At 39.1% G+C, this 25220-nt stretch overlaps 1 protein-coding gene across 1 annotated transcript in view; it reads right to left on the reverse strand.

Moving 5' to 3' along the window:
* DCDC2C (doublecortin domain containing 2C) overlaps nucleotides 1-25220 on the reverse strand; it is a 94647-nt gene that overhangs the window by 15884 nt on the left and 53543 nt on the right. The window contains exons 9-11 of the mRNA XM_061626058.1: nucleotides 23522-23584; nucleotides 21265-21303; nucleotides 10933-10990 (exon numbers count right to left, since the gene is read on the reverse strand). Coding sequence (XP_061482042.1) covers nucleotides 10933-10990; nucleotides 21265-21303; nucleotides 23522-23584 — 160 coding nt within the window. The remainder of the gene's footprint in view (nucleotides 1-10932; nucleotides 10991-21264; nucleotides 21304-23521; nucleotides 23585-25220) is intronic.

The following is a 25220-nucleotide window of genomic DNA, read 5'->3' on the forward strand; positions in this document are numbered from 1 at the left end:
AGTCCAGCTCAAAAAGTAGCAAGAGCTAAATGGCACAAGGTTCTGGGACCCTCAACTCACCAAGTGATGATGAAGGACTGGTGTTGCCCAGTAGCCTCTTTTATGTTCTTGATCCTCCGTAATATGGAGGTGGGTCACTAGAGGTCATTATAATTTCTAGATGAATCAAAGGCTCCCTTGAGCCAGTTCCATTTTTCCCTGCACCAGAGTCAATCCAATGGAGCCAAGCCTCATCCAGAAAGACCCAGAATAATGACAAATAGGTAGCTAATGATCAAATCTGTTCCCTGCCACTGCTCTCAAACTGCGCTTACTTTGAGCTGTTAAGTGCAATACTCTTCTTGGTATAAAACTAATGGATGGGCTGGACAGCAATAGCTAAAGTGGAGAGCTTAAGCCTTTTTTTTTTTTGGCTAAGGCAGGATGCATTGCCTCTTGAATATATATTGTTCATAGTGTGGAAGACTAGGAGGCACAATAGCTCCTTGCTGGCACTGGAAAGCCAACTTCAGTATGCTCTTTATCCTCAGCAGTTTCAGATCCGAGCACTTCATATGTCCAGCAATACTTTCATGCATGAAAGTTTACATAATTGCAGTGGCACACACAACCGTGATCAGGCATCAGGTTAGTTGTGATGGAACACATGTTGGTCAGAGACAACCCATGAAAGCCCACATATGGAATATGGAATTAATAATATCTGTTCCAAAATCACCTATGATCAGAAGTCAGATGATGTCGTTGCAGAATGTGTAGCTGTTTATCCAACAGCTAATCCACTGCTGTTCTGAGTCCTGTTGAGTGGAAGGTGATAACTATATCGGCTAATCCATTCTGCACTGTCCCACAACAGAGATATATCACACATGTTACATTCTCCACAACCTCTGAAGTAGTGCAGGCACTGGAAGCATACCTGGAGTTTGCCCGGTGTTGCAAGTTCTGCAATAAATAATGTTTATCATGGACTCAACTTACATCTGTTGATGTACAGTATATAGGATGTCCACAAAGTTCTTGAGTATATTTGTTCTATCAGCAACAATCTTGCTGATATTTTCCATGTATTCTTCAGTTAGATCATATGCTTAAAAGCTATAAATCTGTTAAAATATATACAGTATTTCTAACCATCTAACATTTCTCAAGCTTTTATATACCAAAATCTGTAGCAGCTTTTCCATGGTGCTAGTTAATGAATGAGAGCCAGTGTGGTGTAGTGGTTAAGGTGCTGGACCCTGGGAGACCAGGGTTTGAATCCCCACACATCCATGAAGCTCACTGGGTGATCTTGGGTCAGTCACTGTCTCTCAGCCTCAGAGAGAGGCAACAGTAAACCCCCTCTGAATACCGCTTACCATGAAAACCCTATTCATAGGGTTGCCATAAGTCGGGATCGACTTGAAAGCAGTCCATTTCCATTTAGTTAATGAATATCGCTTCACTGCAAAGATAGTTATGCATTTCCTCCTCCTTACAAATGAATGCTATCTAGTCTCCTAGCTGACAAAATGAGTCTTAATAACTATGACAGGAACAAAGATAATAATTCTCAAGAAAGAATGAATTAGCTGATGTAAGACTTATGTTTATTTATTATTTATTTATTCAATTTATATCCCTCCCTTCCTCCCAGTAGGAGCCCAGGGTGGCAAGCAAAAGTACTAAAAACACTCTAAAAGATCATAAAAACAGACTTTAAAATATAACAAAACATCCTTAAAAACATACTAAAACAAAACATATTTAAAAACATCTTTTTAAAAAAAAAAAGCTTTAAAAACACTTTAAAACATATTAAAAAGCAATTCCAACACAGATGGAGACTGGGATAAGGTCCTGAACAGGTTACCAGACTTTACTGGAAAATATTTCAGAAAAAATAACAAACAAGTAACAGTCAGAATATGGATTCAATCAAAAGTGCAAATCTTTTTAAATAGCTTTAAAGAGGAACTGCTGTGGCAGCTTGTTTAAATCAGGAGGCTAGACATGCTCTGCCTGTCTCACTGTTGCAAAATAATAAATATGAGCAGCAATCTCTTAGGAATTGATCGAAATTATCTTTAGTTATTTAATGTTAGTTACTGATTTTTCCTTTATTGAAACTTTAGGAGGAGTGAGAGTAAGGCTTATACTGGAAAACGTTACAGTGGAACAAACCTATAGATTGTGTTGTATGAAGTGCCTATAAATATATCAGATGCAGCCCCACCCAACTCCGCACTAAGTTTCATGGAGTCATTCACATATAAACTATCACCTCTAATTTGAAGTTTTGAATTGCTGCAGATAAACACGGTAAAGATGTACACACAGTTGGTCCAAGAGACTAAAACTGCTTCCCACAAATAATGTCATAAGAGGTCGAGAGCAATTCAAGTAACAATTGAGGGGGAAAAGCATCCTCCCTCACAGCAGCCACATGAGAGAATAAAACAGAAGCAGTGGTTTCAGTATTATCAAGTTATCCATACTTTTGAACCCCTAATTTTCCCACAGCATAATCTTGTATATGGCAAAAATCATTTTGAGTTGTGAGTGACAATTGCAATTCTTCATTTCAGACATGATATTAGAAGCCAGGATTCTAATGAAGTGGTACCTGCAACAAAATGTTGTAGTGTGGAACATTCCTATTCCAGCTTCCAACCAACCAACCAACCAACCAACCAACCATGCCCTTTCCAAAGATACTCCATTCCATCTCACCCCTCGCACTATCACCACCATCACCACCACCACCACCAGTTCTCAATAGTCAATATTCTGTGGCCGGTAAGCATGCACAATCTTCACTGAGCAGGTTGGGCATGTTTCACCTTTTGGTGTTTCTCCCTAAAATTGTTTGTACTTCTGCAAATTTGGGGGCTCTCCCAGGTCTGTTGATACCTCTCTCTTGTGCATGGAGGTGCCTTAGATACATAAGGATCCGTATGGAGAATCACCTCACAATTGGTATATAGGATTTTATGCAGACAAGCAGTCACTAAGAGTAACTCAGGTTCAATGTGGCACATGGTAGAGCTGTTGTCCAGTTCATCACCTGTCCAAATTTCCAACCTCTTTCAAGTTAAAAAAAAACCCTGAGTCTTCTTATCGCTGGTGGATGGCCTCCAAGAAAACTCACATACCATGTGGAAAGTTAACCAGATTAACTTGAACCCGAATTCTACCATGCTCAAAATGTATGTGGTGTTGGTGATAACAATCACATTCCTACAATATACGGCAACCAGTATAAGGCAGATGAGATTAGAAAAACAGCTAATGGAACAGGACAGTGAGGCGCCTCTGCCACCCCAGTCCAACTATAACCAATTGCCCTGTGGGTTGGAACAGGAGAGTAGGGGAGGCAGATGAAATCATCAGAGGCTGCCCAGCTGGACTGTCCTTGCCTCCGCTACCCTCTAACACTATCAACAACCTACTGCCCTGTCAGAAGGAACAAGAAAAAGAGAGGCAAACAAAGAAGTCATCAGAGCCTGATTCAGCTAGACTTCCCCCCTCCCTCTCCCCACAGGGCCGTCTACAATCAACTGCCCTATGTAAAGGATCCTGATGGTTATGTTTTGATATTGTCTTACCATGATGTTAATATTGTTTTATGATTTTACTTATAAACTGCCGTGGAAGGATTTGGATTCTGAAAAGTGGGATATACAAGTAAAATCCAACTCTCACCTCCACTGGTGGGGCTACTACCACATCTACAGCCTGGATGCTAATGGCAGTTGTGACAGAAGGTGAAGGCCAGGATGACCAGACCCAATTCCTGCCCCATGTCCAGTGAATTCTGGAATGGCTCAGCCTTATACCCGCCCCAGAACACCCCATTTTGGGGCTTTCCACTGGGCTCCCACTAGTGGGGATACTGCCAGTGCCTCCCCCCCCACCTGTTTGAAGGATGTAAGGGGAGGGTTGGCAGTGTCTGGCAGGCGTAAGCAGGGGGCTGGATTACATTCTTTTTTTATATATATATAATTTTTATTCAAATTTTTCCAAAAACAAACAAAACAAAGTCAAAAAAACATAACAATACAACAACAAAAAATGAAAATAAAATAGTTGACTTCCGATTTGTCACAGATCAGCTATAAGTATATAATATACATCAAACCTGTCCCTTAATATATACATACAGAATCCCTTTTCTCCATAGGCTGTCTTAATTAATCGTCAAATCCCAGTATCATCATTTTATTTTGATCTTTCAACAAAAAGTCTAAGAGAGGCTTCCATTCCTTAAGAAATGTATCTGTCGATTTTTCTCTAAGTAAACATGTCAATTTATCCATTTCTACTAAGTCCATTAATTTCAATAGCCATTCTTCCATTGTTGGTGTTGATTCCATTTTCCACTTTTGTGCATATAATAATCTTGCTGCCGTAATCATATATAATATTATTCTTCCATATTTCTTTTCTATTTGTTTATCCATAAAACCCAATAAAAAAAATTCTGGTTTTGACTGAATATTTATCTTTAGAATTTTTTGCATCTTCCTACCTATCTGTGCCCAAAATGATTTTGCCTTTTTACATAACCACCACATATGATAAAATGATCCTTCTTGTTGTTTACATTTCCAACAAACATTAGAAACATTACTATACATTTTTGACAACTTTTCTGGAGTCATGTACCAACGGTACATCATTTTATAAAAATTTTCTTTAAGATTATAGCATAGTGTAAATTTCAAACCTTTTTTCCACATATTTTCCCATTGATCCATTTGTATATTATAACCAAAATTTTTTGCCCACTTTACCATACACTTTTACTTGTTCTTCCTCCATATCCATTTTCAATAAGAGTTTATACATTTTCGCAATTATATTTTCATCATTTGTACACAGTCCTATTTCAAAATCAGATTTACTTATTTCAAACCCATACATTTTCTTGTCCATTTTATATCTTTCTAACAATTGTAAATAGGCAAACCATTGAAAACTATATCCTTCCTTTGTCAGTTGTTCTCTCTCTTTCATTGTATATTCTCCATGTACATTTTCTAATAGTTCTTGATAAGTTAACCATTTCTCTTTTCCAGCCATTTCTCTTCTATAAAACGCTTCTTGACTTGAGACACATAATGGTATTTTCGAATAAAACCTTGGTTTATATCTATTCCATATTTTCAACAGAGGACGTCTTATAAAATGATTGTTAAAGTCTACATTTACTTTTACTTTGTCATACCATAGATATCCATGCCATCCCCACTTCAAATTATGGCCCTCCAAATCCAATAGTCTTTTATTCCTCAATAAGATCCATTCCTTTATCCAGACTAGACAGCAGGCAGCAAAATAAAGTCTCAGATTTGGTAATCCCAGTCCTCCTCTTTCTTTGGCATCTTGTAGTAATTTAAATTTGACTCTTGGTTTTTTCCCTTGCCATACAAATTTAGAGATATCTTTTTGCCATTGTTTAAAAGGTAAATCAGAGGATATTACAGGTATTGTTTGAAACAAAAACATCATTCTCGGTAATACATTCATTTTTATCACAGATATTCTACCCATTAATGACAGTTGTAGTTTATCCCATTTTAGCAAGTCTTTCTTAATCTCTGTCTATAATTTTTCATAATTATTATGAAACAACTTTGAATTTTTATTTGTCATAATGATACCTAAATATTTCAACTTTTTCTCTATTGTAAAATCTGTCTTGTCCATTAACCCTTTCTGTTCCCTTAAAGTTAAATTTTTCACCAACATCTTTGTTTTTTGATTGTTGATCTTAAATCCTGCTAACGGTCCAAATTCTTTTAATTTGTCCATCAATACATTAATTCCTTCCAAAGGATTTTCTAGTACAATTATCAAATCATCAGCAAATGCTCTCAATTTATATTCTTCTTTTTTTATCTTTAATCCCGAAATTCTTTTATCTTGCCTTATATCTCTAAGCAGCACTTCTAAGACCAGAATAAATAAAAGAGGAGATAAAGGACATCCCTGTCTTGTACCCTTTTGTATTTCACATGAATCCGTTAAATCTCCGTTAACAATTATCTGAGCCTTCTGAGATGTATAAATCGATCTAATCCATTTTATAAAATTGTCTCCAAAATCCATTTGCTCCAAAACCTGAAACATAAATTTCTAATTCAAATTATCAAATGCTTTTTCAGCATCTAGAAAAATCAAAGCTGCTTGTTTATCATTTCGTTGTTCTAAATATTCCAAGACATTCAAGACATTCCTAACGTTGTCACGTAATTGTCTTTTAGGTAAAAACCCTGATTGATCTTCCTGAATAAATTGTTGCAATATTATTTTCAATCTTTCTGCCAAGATCATTGTAAAAATTTTATAGTCATTATTCAATAGAGATATTGGTCGATAATTTTTTGTTTTAGTTAAATCTTGCTCCTCTTTAGGTATTAATGTTATATTAGCATTTTTCCAACTATCCGGTATCTTTCCCTCTTGCGGAATAAGATTCATTGTAGACTGTAAAGGTAGTAAGAGTTCTTCCTCCAAACATTTATAATACATTGCAGATAACCCATCTGGTCCTGGTGCCTTTCCTAATTTAATTTTGTTTATAGCTTCAGATATCTCTTTTAACGTAATAGGGCCATTAATAGCTTGTCTCTGAAAGTCTGTAATTTTAGGCAAATTCTGTTTAGATATATACTCTTCTATTTTTTCAGATGGAATTTCCTGACATTTGTACAATGTTGAATAATATTGATGAAAAATCTTTTTAATTTTTACATTATCTGTCAACGTCTCATCTCCTTCTTGTATCTTTAAAATGATATTTTTTGACGTTCTTTTCTTAATTTATATGCTAACCATTTCCCAGGTTTATTTGCAAATTCAAAAGTCCTTTGTTTAGCAAAATTTAGTTTTCTTTCAATTTCTCTAACTGTCAGCATTGATACTTGCTTCTGTAACATTTTGATTTGATTTACAATAGAAACTTTAGTTGGATTCTTTTTCAATTCTTCCTCTTTTTGTTTTATTTCTTCCAAAATTAATTGCATTTTCTGTTGTTTCTTTTTTTTTAATTCAGAGTTACATTTAATAAGATATCCCCTCATAAATGCCTTACTTGTATCCCAAACGATATTTTCACTTGTTCCTTTATGTAAATTATGTTCAAAAAACTCTTTTAATTTCTTCTTACATTCTTGTACTACTTTGTCATTCTGTAATAAAAATTCATTTAGTCTCCATCTAAATCCAAGATGTTTCTTTTTTAAAGTTAATATCACAGGGTTATGATCCGAAAAAGTTTTTGGTAATATATCCATTTTAAAAGTGTCCTTCGCTAAAATTTTAGACATCCAGATCATATCAATCCTCGAGAATGTTTTGTGTCTTTCTGAAAAATAGGTAAATTCCTTTGCATTATCATTTATATATCTCCAGGTATCCACCAATTCTAAATGTTCCATCAGTTCAAAGCAAATCTTCGGTAATTTACCCTGTGTCTCTTTGATATTTTTTTCAGAAAGCCTATCAATTTTTGGTGAGATTACCCCATTCCAATCACCCATAACGCACCAATGGTCATATGAAAACTCTGACAATTTTTCCATAAGTCCTGTGTAAAACCTTGTTTTATCTTCATTGGGGGCATAGATACCCACTATCAAAATGTTTGTACCCTGTAGAGTAATTTCAACCCCCACAAATCTACCACTATCATCCAGTAATACCAATTTAGGAAGCAATTGTGGGTTAATGTAAAGAACAACTCCATTTTTTTTTTTGGTCCAGCCGAAATAAATTCTTCACCCAAATTTTTACAAATCAAATATTTGGAATCTTTCTTCTTAATATGAGTTTCTTGTAAACAAATTATATCCAATTTTAATTTTTTCAAATAGTGAAACACTTTCTTTCTCTTCTGCGCCGTATTAGCTCCATTTATATTCCAAGTTAGATATTTGTAATCCATCTTTAAGCGTGTATTTTAAAATGTGCCTGATGCTCCTTTTAATCCATCATCTTCCTTTCCTTCCTCTGCATATCTTTGTTGACTTTGTTCCCCAGGAATTATATCCATATCTTTGAGTTTATCTTCATCCATATCTTTTGAAGCTTTTCTCAAGAAGTCCCTTGCTTTTTGAACAGTATTCAATCTATATTTCTGTTGTCTGAATGTAAAGATCACTCCTTCTGGAACATCCCATCTAAATTGAATTTTGCGTTGCTTAAGTTTCTCTGTAAGGAAAGCATATTCTTTTCTCTTATGTAAAAGTCTAATAGGAATTTCTTTCATCACCAGTATTTCCTTACCATCAATTTTAAAGGTATTTTTAAAGTGTTGCTGTAATACCATATCTCTGGTCGTCTTCTTTATAAAATGAACAAGCACATCTCTTGGAATTTTATTCATTGTTGCATATCTGGAATTAATTCTATACACTTTGTCTATTTCAAATTCCATCCGATCTTCATTCAAATCCAGAAATTTTACTAGAGCATTAACAATTTTATCTCTGATGTCTTCACCTGTTTCCTCAGGAATTGCACGGAATCTCAAACAATGTTCTTTATTTCTCATTTCAATCACAGCCATATAGTCCAAGTTTTTTTCTAATTCCAGATTTAATATATCTGTTCTATTCTCCAAGATTTGTACCTTTTCTTTAGTGTTTTTTGCATCCTCCTTTATTTGCCCAATTGTCCCTTTAATCTCATCCACTTGTGTTTTAATATAGTTTTTTATATCTGTCAATTCAGTTTTCATTTTCTGTTTTATATCATTAATCCCTTCCATTATTTTTTGAAACATATCTGGGGGTATAACCACTTCCTGTGGATCAGTAGAACTTCTTCTTCGCTCCTGGGTCTTAGTTGCTTTTTTAGTTGTCATTTTCAAGAAAAGCCTTTAATTTCTGATAATAATCACTGTTCCAAAACCTAGAGGCAGTCTATTTCTTTTTTTTTTCCTCCACCAACAAAAGAGTTAATATTCCAGGCCTGTTATTGAAGTCCAGGGGCTGGATTACATTCTAAATCATTTAAATAAATTAGGCTACAAACCCAATCCCACCTATTTGGGAGTAAGCGCCATTGAATTAAATAGGACTTTTGAGTAGGGATAGGTGAATCTGTCAATTTCTGTTTCTCTGTTTTCCAGACTTCAATTTACCCCATTTACACATTAGTTTGCAAAAGATAAAAAGACAATAGAAGTCCTCACAAAAATTCTTTAGCATTTTAGTATGCATTTCTCCTAAAACACATTTTTGTATGCCATTTTGCTTAGCAGCATACACATTTTTGGCAAGCAAATTTCCCTAATGTAATGCATTTTGGTATGTTATTTTCATGAATACCGGAATTTTTTTGGAACACTTTCCCCTAATGTATGCATTTCTGTACATGTTTTGGTTGGAGAACTGCATCATAAAATTCAGAAAATATAAATTTCAAAGGATAGCTGCATTTTGATTCACATATTGGTTTGGGAATTTTGAATTAGATAGGTTGGCATTAAAATGTGAACTGAATTTCTCCTCCATCCCTACTTCTGAGTAGCCAGGGTTAAGAATGTACTGTACATGTATTTATGATCCCTTCTAACACTCATAGGAGTTGTTCCCATTTCCCCTCCATTTCCATACTCAAAAAAGCAACATGTACAGAGTCTAAATTCTCTCATCAGCCAAAGTAGCCTGCCACCAACACCACTCATACTTTTGAGTCCACCTCAGAGTCATCGCAACCCTTTCCCTGAGTAACTGTGCTACTGACCCAGAAAACAAGCTCTCAGTAATCTTATTTGGATTACTAAAGTTTTTCTGGTCTGAAGTCACAGAGGAGATAAAGTGCTTCAGAATTATCATTCCAAAGCATGAAAATGATTTGATCCACGTTCCATTTTCCTAACTGTTGCAGACTAGCAAAGAAAATTGGCTCCAGGTGAGGTAGTTCAGTGTTACCAATGTTTTACAGATGAAGTAACTATCCTTGGGTCAAATTCTGTGCTCAGTTACAATTCCACCAGTCAATGGGATAATGATACCAATAAAGCTTGACCCAGAATGGCATGCATAGAGGCCAGTTAGGGGTCCCAGATTACTTTGTAGATTCTGGCTCTCAAGTTAATGTCCAGTACTGCATTATTCTCTGAATAAATATTATATTGCCTTTTCCACTTTAGAACACCAACTGTGTAGACTGAACTTAGACAAAAGAAAAGTTTATACAAACGCAAATCATTTAGAAAATTATTTCTAAAGATCCACTAGTTGAGAGGCTTTTGATTTGGCAGAAGCCTCGCTACACCAGTGAAGCATGAGAAACACTACTGGTATGAAAGATATGCCAACAGAACACTGCAGAATTAGTAAAAATAAATGGTACAATGGAAATGCCTATAGTTCAGCACTAAGGAAATCATGTTCATGTTTGAAAGCTCAAAAACCAGATGGAAGTAGTTGTTTCAGAAGCCAAATTTTTAAAGACTGCTGATTAATGACAATGAAAGTGTTGCTTTCAAGTTACTATTAATTTTGAAAACATTTCCAATGCAACTGGCAGGCAGTGAATCTACGGCAAGGAAAGGAAGGTAGTTTTGTTTACAAAATCTATAAATCAAGCTATGAAACTTATTACGAAAGAGTGCAGTGACAATCATTAGTACTTACTAGCCATGACAGCCAAAAGCATAAGTTCCATATTAAGACACATCAAACTTTTGCCTACAAGATGCTGGGAGTTAATCAACAAAGGATGACTAGTGGCACTGTGCCGTTTGTGAAATTATCCTTAGTATGTATCTGGTTATCCAAAGTTAGTAGAAAGAATGCAAAGCTAAACAAAATTTGATCTGACCAAGCATGGCAATTCTTATAATCCAAACTTGGTGATAACTAGATTAGCTGCATAGTACCCTTGCTGTTACATATTTTTTATAAAAATGTATTTATAGAAAAGATGGCATACCTTTCTTCTTTGATTTAAACATGAATCCAAACATTTTCTTGAAAACACCTCTTTTTTCCTGAAACAGAAATTGGCATTGATTAGGGTTTTAAAATATTCCAGATCAGCAATGCAGTACAGTCATCAATATTGAACAACAAGGTTTTTTTAAAAATATATTATGGTTTGGATCTAACTTTAATAAATGAAGTTCCGCTCACAAAATGGTACTTTCTCACCTTCCTTTTCCCAACGCAGCCCCTGTACCCCCAGGAAATTTGTCTGTTAGGGTAGGGAGACTTTCTAGAACAGTATGGTATGTGGGGTGGGGGATTGCAGCAAAAAGGCAGAATTGGCAGAAATTGTGAGCCTCCCTTAGGTGAGTAGAAGTGCCTTTCTGTGCACCCAGGGGACTTTGGATTCATGCGTATAGGATAGCAAAGTAAGAAAACCTGCTTTGAAAAATTTATCAAATAAAAAGAAAAGCCAGGTCTGTGCAAATATTCTGAAATCCTGGATGAGGCTCATGTGCTTCTTTAATGAAGTTAGTGGAGAACCTGTTTAAATATTCAGAAAACAATTCAGCCCAAAGACTGAATAACATCTTGCTTAAAATAATATATCTTTGGCTATAATAGATTCACCATCATACTATGGCCTCATTTGCATGTTGGTAAGCCAAACTATGGATAACCAGGACTATATGAGCATGTGGGCTCCCAGAGAGTGGCTTGCATCGGCTGTGCTACTCCAGTCTTTTTACTCCTGCACCACGTTGAGGCTAAGTCATGTCATTTGAATCCAAGCTTGTAGTTAACCTCTCTCCTTGCTAACCATGACCTGTAGCCAGGAACAAATCTTGCCTACAACTTGTGGTTAGTGAGGAAAGAGCTTAACCATGAGCCTGGGTTCAGATGACATGCTAAGCCAAACCTGCACATTTGTACATTCCTGGTAAGCCACTGAATACAACAAAATAGAACCCTAACAAAACTGGAGCAGTTAAATTAGTGCAATTATCTGAGAGTGTTTCAGTGAGGAAGCTGATCCTACACTGAATTCATTTAAAATTCCATACAACTCAAGCCACAATAATCATTATCACATGACAAAGGAAAAGAACAGTAGGCAGGGGGAAAGAACAATACCCAACAGTAGCAACACATTATGTCTATGTGTTGATCAGGACAGGGGCAGAGAATCTTATTTGCCTGGACAAAAGATATGCAAACCTGCATAGCATTTGAGTAAAAGGGACATGGGATCCAAAAATATGGACTAGCAGTCAATTGTAAGATATGGATTCTAACTTATTTAAATATGATAAAAGGCGACTGTGCCACAGGACAAAAAAATCTAACAATTCAAATCTCGTTATGAAATTTCAGTATATTTCAGAGATGTCAGCATAATTGCTGTAATAAATCTACTTTTGTAATGTATTAAACAAGGTGCACCTGCAGTTTAAAACTTCTAAGATTTATTATAGCGCTGAATTTACTGAGGCATTCCCTCTTAGAAGATGACAAATAGCTAATGTATGCTTATTATGTAATAGACTTTGTTTTTCAAAATCCAATAAACAGACTGATGCAAGGAAATGAAGATCTCTTGAACAGCGATGCAAGAGACTAATTCGGCTTCAGTTGCATGAAAGCAATAGCTTATTTTAAATGTATCAATATTTTTTAAAATGTGTGATACATCCTGAATCCCAGGCGTTAAAGCAAACTAATAACTTTTTAAATTAATTACATTTTTTGAGCTAATGGGTTTTATGTGGGATATACCATCCAATACTCCATTGATCATGTGTACTAGGACTCCTACTCTGAAATGTTTGGGAGCAATTATATCTGGGCACACAGCATTTCAGTAAAAACATTTCTCAAATGTATATCATCTTTTCCTGATGTAAACTCCTCATATATCAATGTAGTTCTAATAATTTTTCCATAGTCATAAGGTAGAATATCCAGATAAAGCCCTAGGTTGCAATCTTGTTACCCTTAAACAGGCTAAATCCGATGGTTTTCTGCGTAAAATTAGGCTATTTAAACCTGCAGTCCTATACACATTTACCTCTACATTGTAAATAAGCTCCATCTTCTCAGAAGATAAGCATAGGATTATGTTGTAAAACCCACTGTGTGCAGGGATGCAGCCCTAGACCAAAAATCTTATCTTTGCAGATTCTCTCCAGTGCATTCCTGTTTGACAATACTTAATACTTCTAGTATGATCAATATCAATCCTGCTTTCAAGGAAAGTTCTAAAATACTTCAGCTGTGGCCACAGGCCAGTATCAAGAAGTAAGAAGAGATGTTAACTTAAATATATATTTTAATGTGTAAGAATAGCAGTTATAAACTCAAAATGTATTTTATTTTACAAAGTTTCATGGGAGATACTTAATATGCACTTTATTGGCAGTTTTGGCATTATTAGTTAGCAGACTACTAAATTAATCAATAATACAAAATTATTATTATAATTCTTGGCATTTATTTAAATCCCACAGTTTGTGTAATCTGTTAGCAACAAATCCTTTGTAACTGTTTCCACACAAACATCTATTTTACAAATATTCTTTACCCAAACAGGAAAGTGTTATTTTTTCACTACTGCCCTTCAATTCCTTTTAGCCAAGGATTCATGATTTTTCAACTTTTGTCAAATTTAGTTAAAAATTTACTACAGGATAATTATCAATTGTCCTCGTGTAACACAAAGGCTAGTTCATCAGTAATGCTAGGTGATAGTTTAGGACTGCTGGAACTTCCGCTCTCTCCCATCTCTTCTCTCACGTGGCTAACAGAAGGATTTCTGCAGTGTTTAGTTTTACTTTTAACGAATCCTGGTTTGTCATCACAAACTCTGGTAAGTTTCTAAAAAAACCAACTTAATGGGTTATGAATCAGACTTATATCACTAACAAGAGTTTGTTTTAAACCACAATCTCTGGTTTGTACATAAAGACAAGTACGGATGCATTGAAAGTGAAACTAATTACTTTTCTGGCTGCCCGGAAGGGAAGGGGGGAGTGTGTGACCCCAAGGCTTCACACAAAAGAAGGAGAGAAGAGGGGGTAATGTGCAAATCCAAAGTTTCCTCAGGCTCATTCATGTAGCAGTTGACCACAGGTTAGCATTATGTGTGAACCAGCCCTGTATGTAAGCTGTTATTATTCCTTTAGTTATTCTTCTGGAAAATTTCACAATGCAATGCATGGAGACTGGTACTGTCCATGTGGCTCCAGCATTCAATGAAGTACCATAGCCACATGCTATTTTGGATAAAGGTGTCCTTACAATTGCTTAAAAGCAAACAAAGGAATTTCCCCTAGGTCAGTGGTTCCCAACCTGGGGGCCATGAAGTAATACAGAGGGACCACGAACAGTAAAGAAATGAATTAATTAAAAAAATTTTTTTAAAGTCTTCATTCCCTGGACACTGTCTGCCAATGCAGACAACACCTCCCCCTTGCTCCACACAAGAGGGGAAAACTTTTGCTGAAACGCCAGAGCATCTTTCAAGCACGCCGAAAGCAGGCTTCTGCGTATAAAACACATGGCAGATGCCAAAGGAGGCTGAGGGTGGAGCTACCAGGAAGAAGGGATTATTATCACCAACTCTTTAGCATCTTTAGCAATCTTTTGATAAAACACTGACTCCAATGTTATAGCAGGTGAATCAGGTGGGGTATCCAGAGCACAGCCTTGTCCCGATTTCTTGGATGAGTTTCAGTTGGTACAGCTTGAGGACGTTGACAAGGTGCTTGGACAGGTTTGTGCAACCACTTCTGTGCTGGATCCTTGCCCTTCTTGGCTAATAAAAGCTAGCAGGGATGGAACAGCCGGCTGGGCCAGGGAAGTGATTAATGCCTCTCTGCGAGAGGGGGTGGTCCCTGGCTGCCTGAAAGAGGCAGTAGTGAGACCACTCCTGAAGAGGCCCTCCCTGGACCCAGAAAATCTTGATAATTATAGGCCAGTGGCAAATGTTCCATTCCTGGGCAAGGTCCTTGAACAAGTGGTTGCAGGCCAGCTCCAGACACCCTTGAATGAGACCGATTATCTGGATCCATTTCAGTCAGGTTTCAGGCCTGGTTTTGGCACAGAAACAGCCTTGGTTGCCCTGTATGATGACCTCGGTCGGGAGAGAGACAAGGAGAGTGTGACTCTGTTGATTCTCCTTGATCTCTCAGCAGGTTTCGATACCATCGACCATGGTATCCTTCTGGGAAGACTGGCTGAGTTGGGAATGGTAGGGACTGCATGGCGGTGGTTCAGCTCCTACTTGGCGGATCGGCTCCAGAAGGTGGTGCTTGGGGAACATTGCTTGGCACCCTGGACTCTCCAGTATGGGGTTCCTCAGGGGTCAGTTCTGTCCTCCATGCTGTTCAACATCTACATGAAACCGTTGGGTGCGGTCATCTGGAGCTTTGGAGTGCGCTGCCATCAGTATGCTGATGACACGCAGCTCTATTTCTCCTTTTCATCTTCTTCAGGTGAGGCTGTCAATGTGCTGAACCAGTGTCTGGCTGCGACAATGGACTGGATGAGGGCTAATAAACTGAGGCTCAATCCAGACAAGACTGAGATGCTGCTAGTGGGTGGTTCTTCTGACCGGATGGTGGATGTTCAACCTGTCCTGAATGGGGTTGCACTCCCCCTGAAGGAGCAGGTTTGTAGCTTGGGGTTTCTCCTAGAACCATCTCTGTCACTTGAGGCTCAGGTAGACTTGGTGGCATGGAGTGCCTTCTACCAACTTCAGTTGGTGGCCCAGCTACGCCCCTATCTGGACAGGGATAACCTGGCTTCAGTTGTCCGTGCTCTGGTAACCGCCAAGTTAGATTACTGATATGCACTCTACGTGGGGCTGCCTTTGAAGATGGTTTGGAAACTGCAGCTTGAGCAAAATGCAGCGGCCAGATTGGTAACAGGGACCAGATGGTTCGAACATATAAAACCGATTCTGGCCCGCTTGCATTGTCTGCCTGTATGTTTCCGAGCTTGATTCAAAGTGCTGCTTTTAACCTATAAAGCCTTACATGGCTTGGGACCACAATACCTGATGGAACACCTCTCCTGATACGAACCCACTCATACACTACGGTCAACATCAAAGGCCCTCCTCCGGGTGCCTACTCGGAGAGAAGCTGGGAGTCTGGCAACAAGGGAGAGGGCCTTCAGTGGTGGCCCCCAAATTATGGAATGCTCTCCCTGACGAGGTGCGCCTGGCACCAACACTGTTATCTTTTCGGCGCCAGGTCAAGACTTTCCTCTTCTCCCAGGCATTTTAGCATGTATTTTTAAATTTGTATATTTGTTTTTAATGTTTTTAATTGTTGTAAACCACCCAGAGAGCATCGGCTATGGGGCAGTATACAAATGTAATAAATAATAATAATAACTCCCGTCTCCCTGCACTGCCTCTGCTGACAACACCCTTACTTAGAACGAGAGGAGAGGCTTTTTGTGAAGCAAAAAGAAGTAAGGCTGCAAGGAAAGGCTGCTTTCCCCCTTCCTTCCTGGCAGCCACCCTGCCTGCCTTTCTTGACTCCTGATTCACTGCCATCTTTAAAAAATTATTCTTATTTGTGAGGCCACCCAGATCTCGTCTTTGGCCCAGATGGAGCCAAGGAACAGTGAGGAAGCTCAGGACTTCCTCACCCCCATCTCTGAAGCTAAACATGAGTACCAGCGTTCTCCCTTTCTTCCACCTACACTCTGCTCCCCAATCTCTCTCAAGATGCTGCGGCAGTTGAGGGCTTTCCCCCTGCCAAGTGCCCAAATTCATGCACGCCTGCAGATGCTTGTAGGAGGGGCAGGTGTGTTTGTGTGTGTGCATGCACTGATCTGTCTTCTGCTCCACTCTCATTCCCCAAGTGTATGCTAACCAAGTCATCAGTTCTGATGATCATCCCAAGGCCTAACAGCACTAACCCCCCTACTCAATCTAGCCACCCTTTTGTCTTCACAATCTAGCATCCGCACCACTACCACATTGCTATTATTATTATTATTATTATTATTATTATTATTATTAGCAGCAGCAGCAGCAGCAGCAGCAGCAGCAGCTGCTCCTCAGCAGATTGGCTGAGGCTAGGTCCACATACTGTAGCTGAAATAAATTTATTTAATTATTACTGCATTTATATCCCAGTTTTCCTTTATGTTGCTCATGGTGGTGCACATAGTCTCCCCCCCACTTTCCATTTTATCCTTACACCATCCCTGTGAGATAGGTCAGGCTAAGAGACTGTATGTAGCCTAAAATCACCCAGTGGGCTTTATGGCTGGGTGGGGATTTGAATGTGGATCTTAGTCCAACACTGTAACCCACTGATGTTGGGAGACAGGACTGTACATCTTTAGACTATGTGGGGAGGGAGGGAGATATCAATTTGATGCACCTTTGCATTAAGTAAAGAACCTTACGTGTCTGCAGGGAGCTTTTTGTGGAAAGGGATATTTGGAGATATGATTTTGCCACGCACCATTTCTTCAATTAAGAGAGGCTAAAATTACAATTAGCGTGGGGGCATCATGAAATTTTTTGAGTTTATAAAGGGAGTCCCATACTCATAAAGGTTGGGAACCATTGCTCTAGGCAGAGCAACCACAGGGTTAGCATGGCTTGCAATATATACAGTAATATTTTTAACAATGTATCAACTTTGGGAACTAAAATAATCTTACTTAAGTACTCTTAAAGGAAGACTGGCAAGACAAGGTGCTATCATTTCAGGTATCAAATTTCAAACAAAATTTAAGCCAGTCTTGAAAATAGGATAAAAGTTTTAACTTAGCTCACTCAAACTAATTGGTATCCGATATGCTTGAAATAACATGGAATAAAAATCTAAATAGATGAATGCAAGTGGAGAGCTACAAAAATTTATACAATTGCACAAAGAACATACCCTACATCCTTCCCTTCTTACATCATCCCACGCTCCTCCCTGACTCTCTTTTGCTTTAAGCTCTATGTTTACAGCCCTAATCATGGATTGCTTGTGATGGGCTGTTAAGTTCATAATGGACCTATGAAACTGCCTTGTACTCATGAGGTAATCTAATTGGTAGCAGTTATCCCAGGTCCCAGGCAAAGATCTTTCCCAGCTCTGCTACCTAAGGGCCTTTTCAATTGGAGATGACAGAGGTTAAATTTGGGACCTTCTGCATATGAAGTACTCTACCTCAGAGCTATGGTGCCTACCTGTAAGGAATCATTTCATTAGAAAATCAATAGCCAAAATTATTTCCTGGGAGGCTTCCCAGCTGGAACACAACCAGTACTGCTACAACAGATATGTACAGTAATATCTCAGTTAACTAATCATTCAGGAAGGAAGCTCCTTTTAAGGAAGCCTTTTTTAAAGGTGAAACTGACCAGCATTATTTTGCGAGGGATACACTTTCAGGCCTCTATCTTCGCTTTAAGATGAAACTGACTAGCCTGTGTCTTTGTTCTGCTATGGATAAACTTTCAAGCCTTTGCCTTTGCTTTAAGGTGAAACTGATTAGCCAGTGCCTTTGCTTTGCTAGGATGAAACTGACACACTTGTGTGTTTGCTTTGCTTTCTCCCAGGGCCGAGGAGCGAAGGATCCAATATATTCAGGCAAAGGGGAGGGGGCCAGGGAGGCACTCTTTAAAGCTCCTGTTGAAGCTGCCCCACCATCTATGAGCGGATGTAGGAACCTATCCCTGTTCTTTCCATGTTATTCCTGCCTCTGGTATCAAAGTTTCTGTTAAAGAAGTAATATCCAGGAATGCATCTACTTTGTTAACTGAGGTATTACTGTACACATTTGTCTACATACTACTGGTACCCATGACAAGAAACACCCTGTACTTGCCCTTTCGATTTTGGAAAACTTTTCTGAAAATATTTTAAAGGAGGTTTTTTAAAATGTTTTCTATGAATATATGACATAGCTCTTCACAAATACATTTTAAAGTAAAGCCAACTCTTCCTCTCAGCAATGACCTACTATTAAAAATGTTTCCTTTAGTTTTTAAAAAAAAATCTCTTAGAAATGAAATTACAAAATTTCCTTTGCCTACAAAAATCTCTCACACAGTAGACAAATACAACATCTGTATTAGGATTTAAAGAGACATTTCTGATAAGCAGCCAAATTGCTTATCAATGGAAAATAATTTGGGGATGTTAAAGACTTTGGGCCCAATCCAAATAAAGTACATTTTAAGACCTGTTGATTTCATAAGAACATAAGAAGAGCCTGCTGGATCAGGCCAATGACCCATCTAGTCCAGCATCTGTTCTCATAGAGGCCAATCAGTTGCACATGGGAAATCTGCAAGGAGGGCCTGAGCACAAAGAGCACTCTTCCCTCCTGCAGTTTCCAGCAACTGGTATTGGAAGCATGCTGCCTCCACCTATCAGTCACAGATACATTTTTCTCCATGAATTTGTCCAATCCTCTTTTAAATCCATCCAAGCTGGTGGCTATCACTGCCTCTTCTGGGAGCAAATTTCATAGGTTAATTCTGCACTATGTGAAGTACTTTCTCCTGTCCTAATCAGCTGGCATTATATGATGTAAGGTGATTCAAAGTTCAAAGCCATGGTAACAGGCACAGGTTTATCTCTGATCTTAGCACTGTAGTCCCACAGTGCTAAGATCAAATATAAGCCTCTGCTGCTGTTGCTGCTGCCGCCACCGCCTCTTACCATCAAAGAATAAGCAAAGGCTTATCTCTGATCTTAGCACTGTGATCCCACGGTGCTAAGACCAGATATTCACTAATAGGCAAAAAAACCTTTCTGGTTTAAGAATGTACCTACAGCCAACAGATATTTCTATCAAACTTTAAAAAGCAGGAAAATTGGGCAGCCATAGTGAATGCACCAGGGGAGCAGGAGACCTGACGTCCTCTGTGAGAAATCATACTACCCTACAGTACAGGAGGGGGAAGGAACAGTATGTGAAAGTGGAGGGGTAGGGAGGGGACTGAGTGGGTGGGCAATGAGCAGAGGGAAAGCCCCTTTTCTTTCCAAAAGGCAAACATTTTAATAGTATCATTATTTTTCAGGGTTTCCCCAACCTTTTTATTCTATAGCAGACACATGTAGTCTCCCACCCAAATTTAAACCAAAGCTATCCCTGGCCATGTCCACACCAGACATTTATGCAGCTTAAACAGTCACCGTTTCCCCCAAAGAACCCTGGGAAGTGTACTTTGTGAAGGGTGCTGAGAGTTGTTAGGAGGCACCCTATTCCTCTCAGAGCTACAATCACTAGAATTCTCTGGGAAGAGGGGCTGACTGTTAAACCACTCTGGCCACTGAAGCTCTGTCAGGGGAACAGGAGCCTCCTAACAGCTCTCAGCATCCTTCACAAATGACACTTCCCAAAATTTGTTGGGGCCATGACTGTTTAAAGGGGAATAAATGTCTGTAGTGGGTGTGGCCCTTTGATGAGCCAAGTCAAACAGCTGTTAGTCTGGCTTTTAAAACACTGACAGTTGGTTCTTACTGAACATGCCTGCACTATCATAGACTCCAATGTTAATTTTCTTAAATTAATTAAAAATCAGCCATGCATTTTGTAAACTTTTAAACTGCAGAAGATGAAGGTCGGAGTATGGGGCAATGTCAGTAATAGGATTACAGGTATTCTGTGAACATGGCTGAGTTTTAATTCATTTCAAACAATTATGAGACCACTGACAGAAAAAAGTCCAACAGAGGTGTGGATTTGTTTACTTGTGTTTTAGACTTTGAACTGTGGATTCTCTCTGACTGTTTGTGTATCACCATGAAAACTCAGAGGGTTGTTAAGCAAGTGTTTCTGAGTTCAGGACTATAAGTTTTATAAGAGTTTGTTTTGAAATTATCTTATGGGAAGCAGGAGAGTGGCATGGGGTTATTTTCAATTTAACATGGTGAAATGTGAAAAATCCATGCTGGCTATAGTATACAGCCACCCTTGTGGCTGTATACTAACCCTGTGCCTCCTGCCCTTTAAAGAGTAGGCAAAGGCTTATTGCACCTGCTTTTTTCCTGCTTACTGACTTTTAAAGACTGGGCAAACGTTTATCTCTGATCTTAGTGTGTGGGCCCATAGTGCTAAGATCAGAGATAATATAAATGCTGCCTGCTCTTTGACAGTTTACTTTCAAAAAGCAGACAGAGGCTTATCTCCAGTCTTAGCACTGGGCACCACAGCACTTATACCTCCTGAATTAATAAAAACTAATTCACTTGAACAAATGCTTATTATAAAGAAATTGGGAGTCCCCAATTTCTTCTACTCAATATTTCAGTGTTTGCTGTTTCATCATTTTTATATTCATTGAAATATTCAGGTATTTAATACAGACCTTTTTTTCAGGTTTCTCATCAACATAATCTTCTTCGGCCTACGTGGAAAAAAGCACAAGCAAGAATTAATCCTTCATCCTGTAAATATTCTTCTATTCTAAATATATATCACTAAAATGTATAATATATTAAACTAAACATATGCACACAAATTTTATCTTAACACAGATTCTCATTTATGAACAAGCTCCTTAACTACATTTTGGGAAAGTACTACTTATAAAAGGGATACATACAAAGAAGCAAAATGCTCAAATAATAAGTTATGCATATGCTAAATGGGACCTCCAGGATAACTAAAGGGAAGGTCTTGTGTTCAAAGGCACCAAGGGTTGTTCCAATGCTGCTGTTCTATTTGTATAACAGACATCCGTGTTCACAATGGAACCTCCTCTTCTCCTGCTACCCTCCAAATATGCTCCAGAGGGCTGGGGGACCCTGTGGAGATTTTGGACGGGTGTGGAGGAGGACAGGAAGGGGAAGTCACATTGCATAAGCAGAACTTCACTTGTGCAATGTTGGATACAACCATAAATCTCTAGATATCAGAGAAGGCTCTGGATGTAAGTTCTCAGAAGCATTTGCATCGTCAATGTTTGAAATAAAGGGCAGCAGATGAAATTTTGCCCTTATCCAGCATTATCTCAAATTCAGTTTCAAATTAATTTTAAATCACATTCTAATAAACTGGGGAATCTTATCCTATTCATCAACTATTTGCCCTCTAATCATTTGAATTGGCATAGTAGCAATATTTAGGATGGGGCACAATGGCCTGGTTAGCATAACATGCTAAGTCAAACTTTGGCTGTAAACACACTAGTCACCAGATGAAAGCATTTCCATTAACCACACTTGGAGAGTGAATGAGTTCATCCGCTGATCACTTGCAAAATTTATTTGAAACTGGTTTTTTTTAAAAATGCACCCAAGCTGCTCCCACCAGGTTTTACAGTAAAAGGGGGGCAGGGTTTGACTAGTGTCATGTACCTCCATTTTCAGAATAGAGAGGTGGAGATGCACTAGAACCAGCAGAACAGTGAGTGTGTTTTGATCCTTTGGCTTAGCAAGAGCATGCAAGTGTACAGGCTCCTGGAGAGGAGCTCACATCTGCTTTGCTGTTCCCCAGTCCTTTTTGCGGATGGTCCATGCTAAAGTAAGCCAAAGTTTGGCTTAGCATGTCTTGCAAACTGGGGCTCATTGTTAAGCATTCTCCTACCAACTACATGCTGTAACCAAGAAAGCTAACATGAGTCCTGGTTTGGACAACATGCTAAGCCAAACCTTGACATTATATCCTAGGAGGTTCACACAACATGCTATAGTAACTGCAATGACAGAAGCCACTCCATGCTATTACAGCTATGTATTTAGGACTAGAGAGCTTTAATATGATTATTAATGTTGCATAGAATAGAATTCCTTTATTTCTTTGGCTTGTAAGCAACATTGAAATTGAAGTGTACTCACTAGTTACTCACTAGTACTCACTAGTTCTTAGAGGGCTGGCCCCAGGCATGCCGTGGCCCTTGGACACCAGCCTGCCCTGGGCCCTGGCACACGCATGCATGCATCACCTACCTACCTACCTGGCGGGTGGAGGAGCGGGACAGCGGGCGAGCAAGTAAGCAAGCGGGCGGCAGGGGAGGGCAAGCGAATGGGGGTGGGTGGGAGGGCAAGCGAGCGGGGGGAGAGGGCAAGTGAGCAGGGAGGAGGGTGAGCAGGTGGGCAGAGAGAGAGAGAGCAAGTGGGCAAACAGGCAGGGGGGAGAGAGAGAGTGAGCGGGAGGGCAGATCCCTCCCTGTGATCCATGGCAGGGAGCCTGCCTTGGAAGGGGAGCACTACTCCCCCATCATAATGAGGGGCCCTTCAGGGGCCCCTGTGGGCCACAGGGCCCTCAGCCAGGGCCCCACCTGGCCACCGTTTGGAGCCAGCCCTGAGTTTTTACTATCTACATTATTTTTTTTTTTTTAAAGTACAGAAAAATCAAACAACTGTGCCTCTTGACTACTGAGTATTGATCTCAGTCATTCTGGACTAAAGCTGTCTCCTGTGCTATACTTTTTATTTTAGCTGCCAACCAAATCAAGTACCTAACCAATCTCAAATGCCATAATATGAGTGGCTTTGGTTGTCAGAATCAATGTGCTTATCTGCTGGGGAAAAAAAGGTGTAAGAATGGCTGTAAAAAAGATTCAATTTAAAATATCCATTTAAAATAAAAAGTTCTCCAATACTGTAAAAATAAAAACTAACCTCTTCTTCTATACTCCCAGCATTTGAATAAATGTCCTCATCATTGACAACCTCAGCAGGAGCCTTGGGAAGATAATTTCAAATTAAGATTTGCATGAACAGAAGGAAATAAAACAAAACCTTTCATGTAAGATTTTATCACAAATCAGACTATCAAGCAGTGACTTTATTTCCCTTTTCCCACCCTGAAAACAAACTATAGTTATACGTCACTGAAAGCTTGCAAACCCAAGTATGAACCTAAGGTCCAGTTCTCACAAATAGTAAATGAGGTCTGGACTATCTGGACTTCTTTGCTTAAGAGTACAGATGGCAGCTCACAATTGAATCCTCCTTCATAGAAATATATTCCATCATGTGAAACCCCTTCCTAAAGTGATAACAGTTCAAATACAGGTTTGCCTCCTCATCTACTAGTTGTGACAACTAGGCCCAAGTCTTACAGTAGAGCAGCCTTTCCCAACCAGTGTGCCTCCAGATGTTGTTGGACCACAACTCCCATCTTTCCTGACCATTGGCAATGCTGGCTGAGGCTGATGGGAGTTGTGGTCCAACAACATCTGGAGGCATACTGGTTGGGAAAGGCTGCAGTAGACACACTTACTGTTCTGCCAGTTCCGGTGCATCTCTGCCTCTCGTTTCTGAAAACAGGGACATACAACGCTAGTCAAACGCCACCCCCTTTTTACAGTAAACCCTGGTGGGAGCAGCTTGAGTGCGTTTTTTTAACTTCAAACAGCTTCCACAACTTATTGGCAGATCAACCCATTGTCCCTCCAGGTGTGGCCAGTGGAAATGCTTTGCTGTAGGCGACTAGTGTGCTCACAGCTTTAGCAGCTTCTAATAGTTTGTCAATTAGAGTACATTGTGTACACATTCAAAGATGAAATAAGCAATATCTCCTTATGTATTTGCAACTATCCGAGGGATAGCCCAGAGTGCTACAAACATGAGAAGAATGTTGTCATGGGCCTGAGATGAAGTGACTAATTTGATCATCTTGTATCCTGCCATACCATTCAAAAGCAAGCAGGACAGCCATATTGCCTGAAACCAAGCTTTTTGTAAAAACAACCAGCTGTGAACCATAGAAGCTGACTGATGTTTTGAGTTCCTTTTTGCAGAAGCCATGGTGTGGCCTTGAGAGGAGAGTGAATCATGATGACTTGACCTAAGGTGGGCTCCACCAATGGCATCATAATATTTGCTTTTCTTTTTAGAAAAAGTAGAAGTAGGAGGACTAGGTATGGGGGGAGGAGGGGGTAAGAACTCTAGGAGAACTCTACGTCCTTCCTGCTCAACACACACACACACAACACACAAACAAGTACCATTCCCAGGTTTCTTGAGGAGGAAGCAACGACTGTTAAACTGGGCTGTGGGCACATTAGTCGCCTACAGCAAAGCATTTCCATTGGCCACACCCAGTGGGGCAATGTGTTGATCTGCCAGTCAGTTGCAAAATCTGACTGAAGATGAATTTTTAAAAATGCACTGGAGGTGATCCAATCAGGTTATAGAGTAAAAAGGGACAGAGTTTGACAAGAGTTGTGCGCCCGTTTTCAGAAAAATGATGTAGAGATGCATTGGAAGCAGCACAACAGTAAGTGTGTCTTTACCTCTAGTACGCCTGCAGTACAGATAGGCTCTGAGAAAGATACTGAGAGAAGGGGAAAAAACACATAAAGAGAAAAGGGAG

Source organism: Rhineura floridana, chromosome 4 (assembly GCF_030035675.1).
Source record: "Rhineura floridana isolate rRhiFlo1 chromosome 4, rRhiFlo1.hap2, whole genome shotgun sequence".
In the NCBI taxonomy this organism is placed as follows: Eukaryota; Metazoa; Chordata; class Lepidosauria; order Squamata; family Rhineuridae; genus Rhineura; species Rhineura floridana.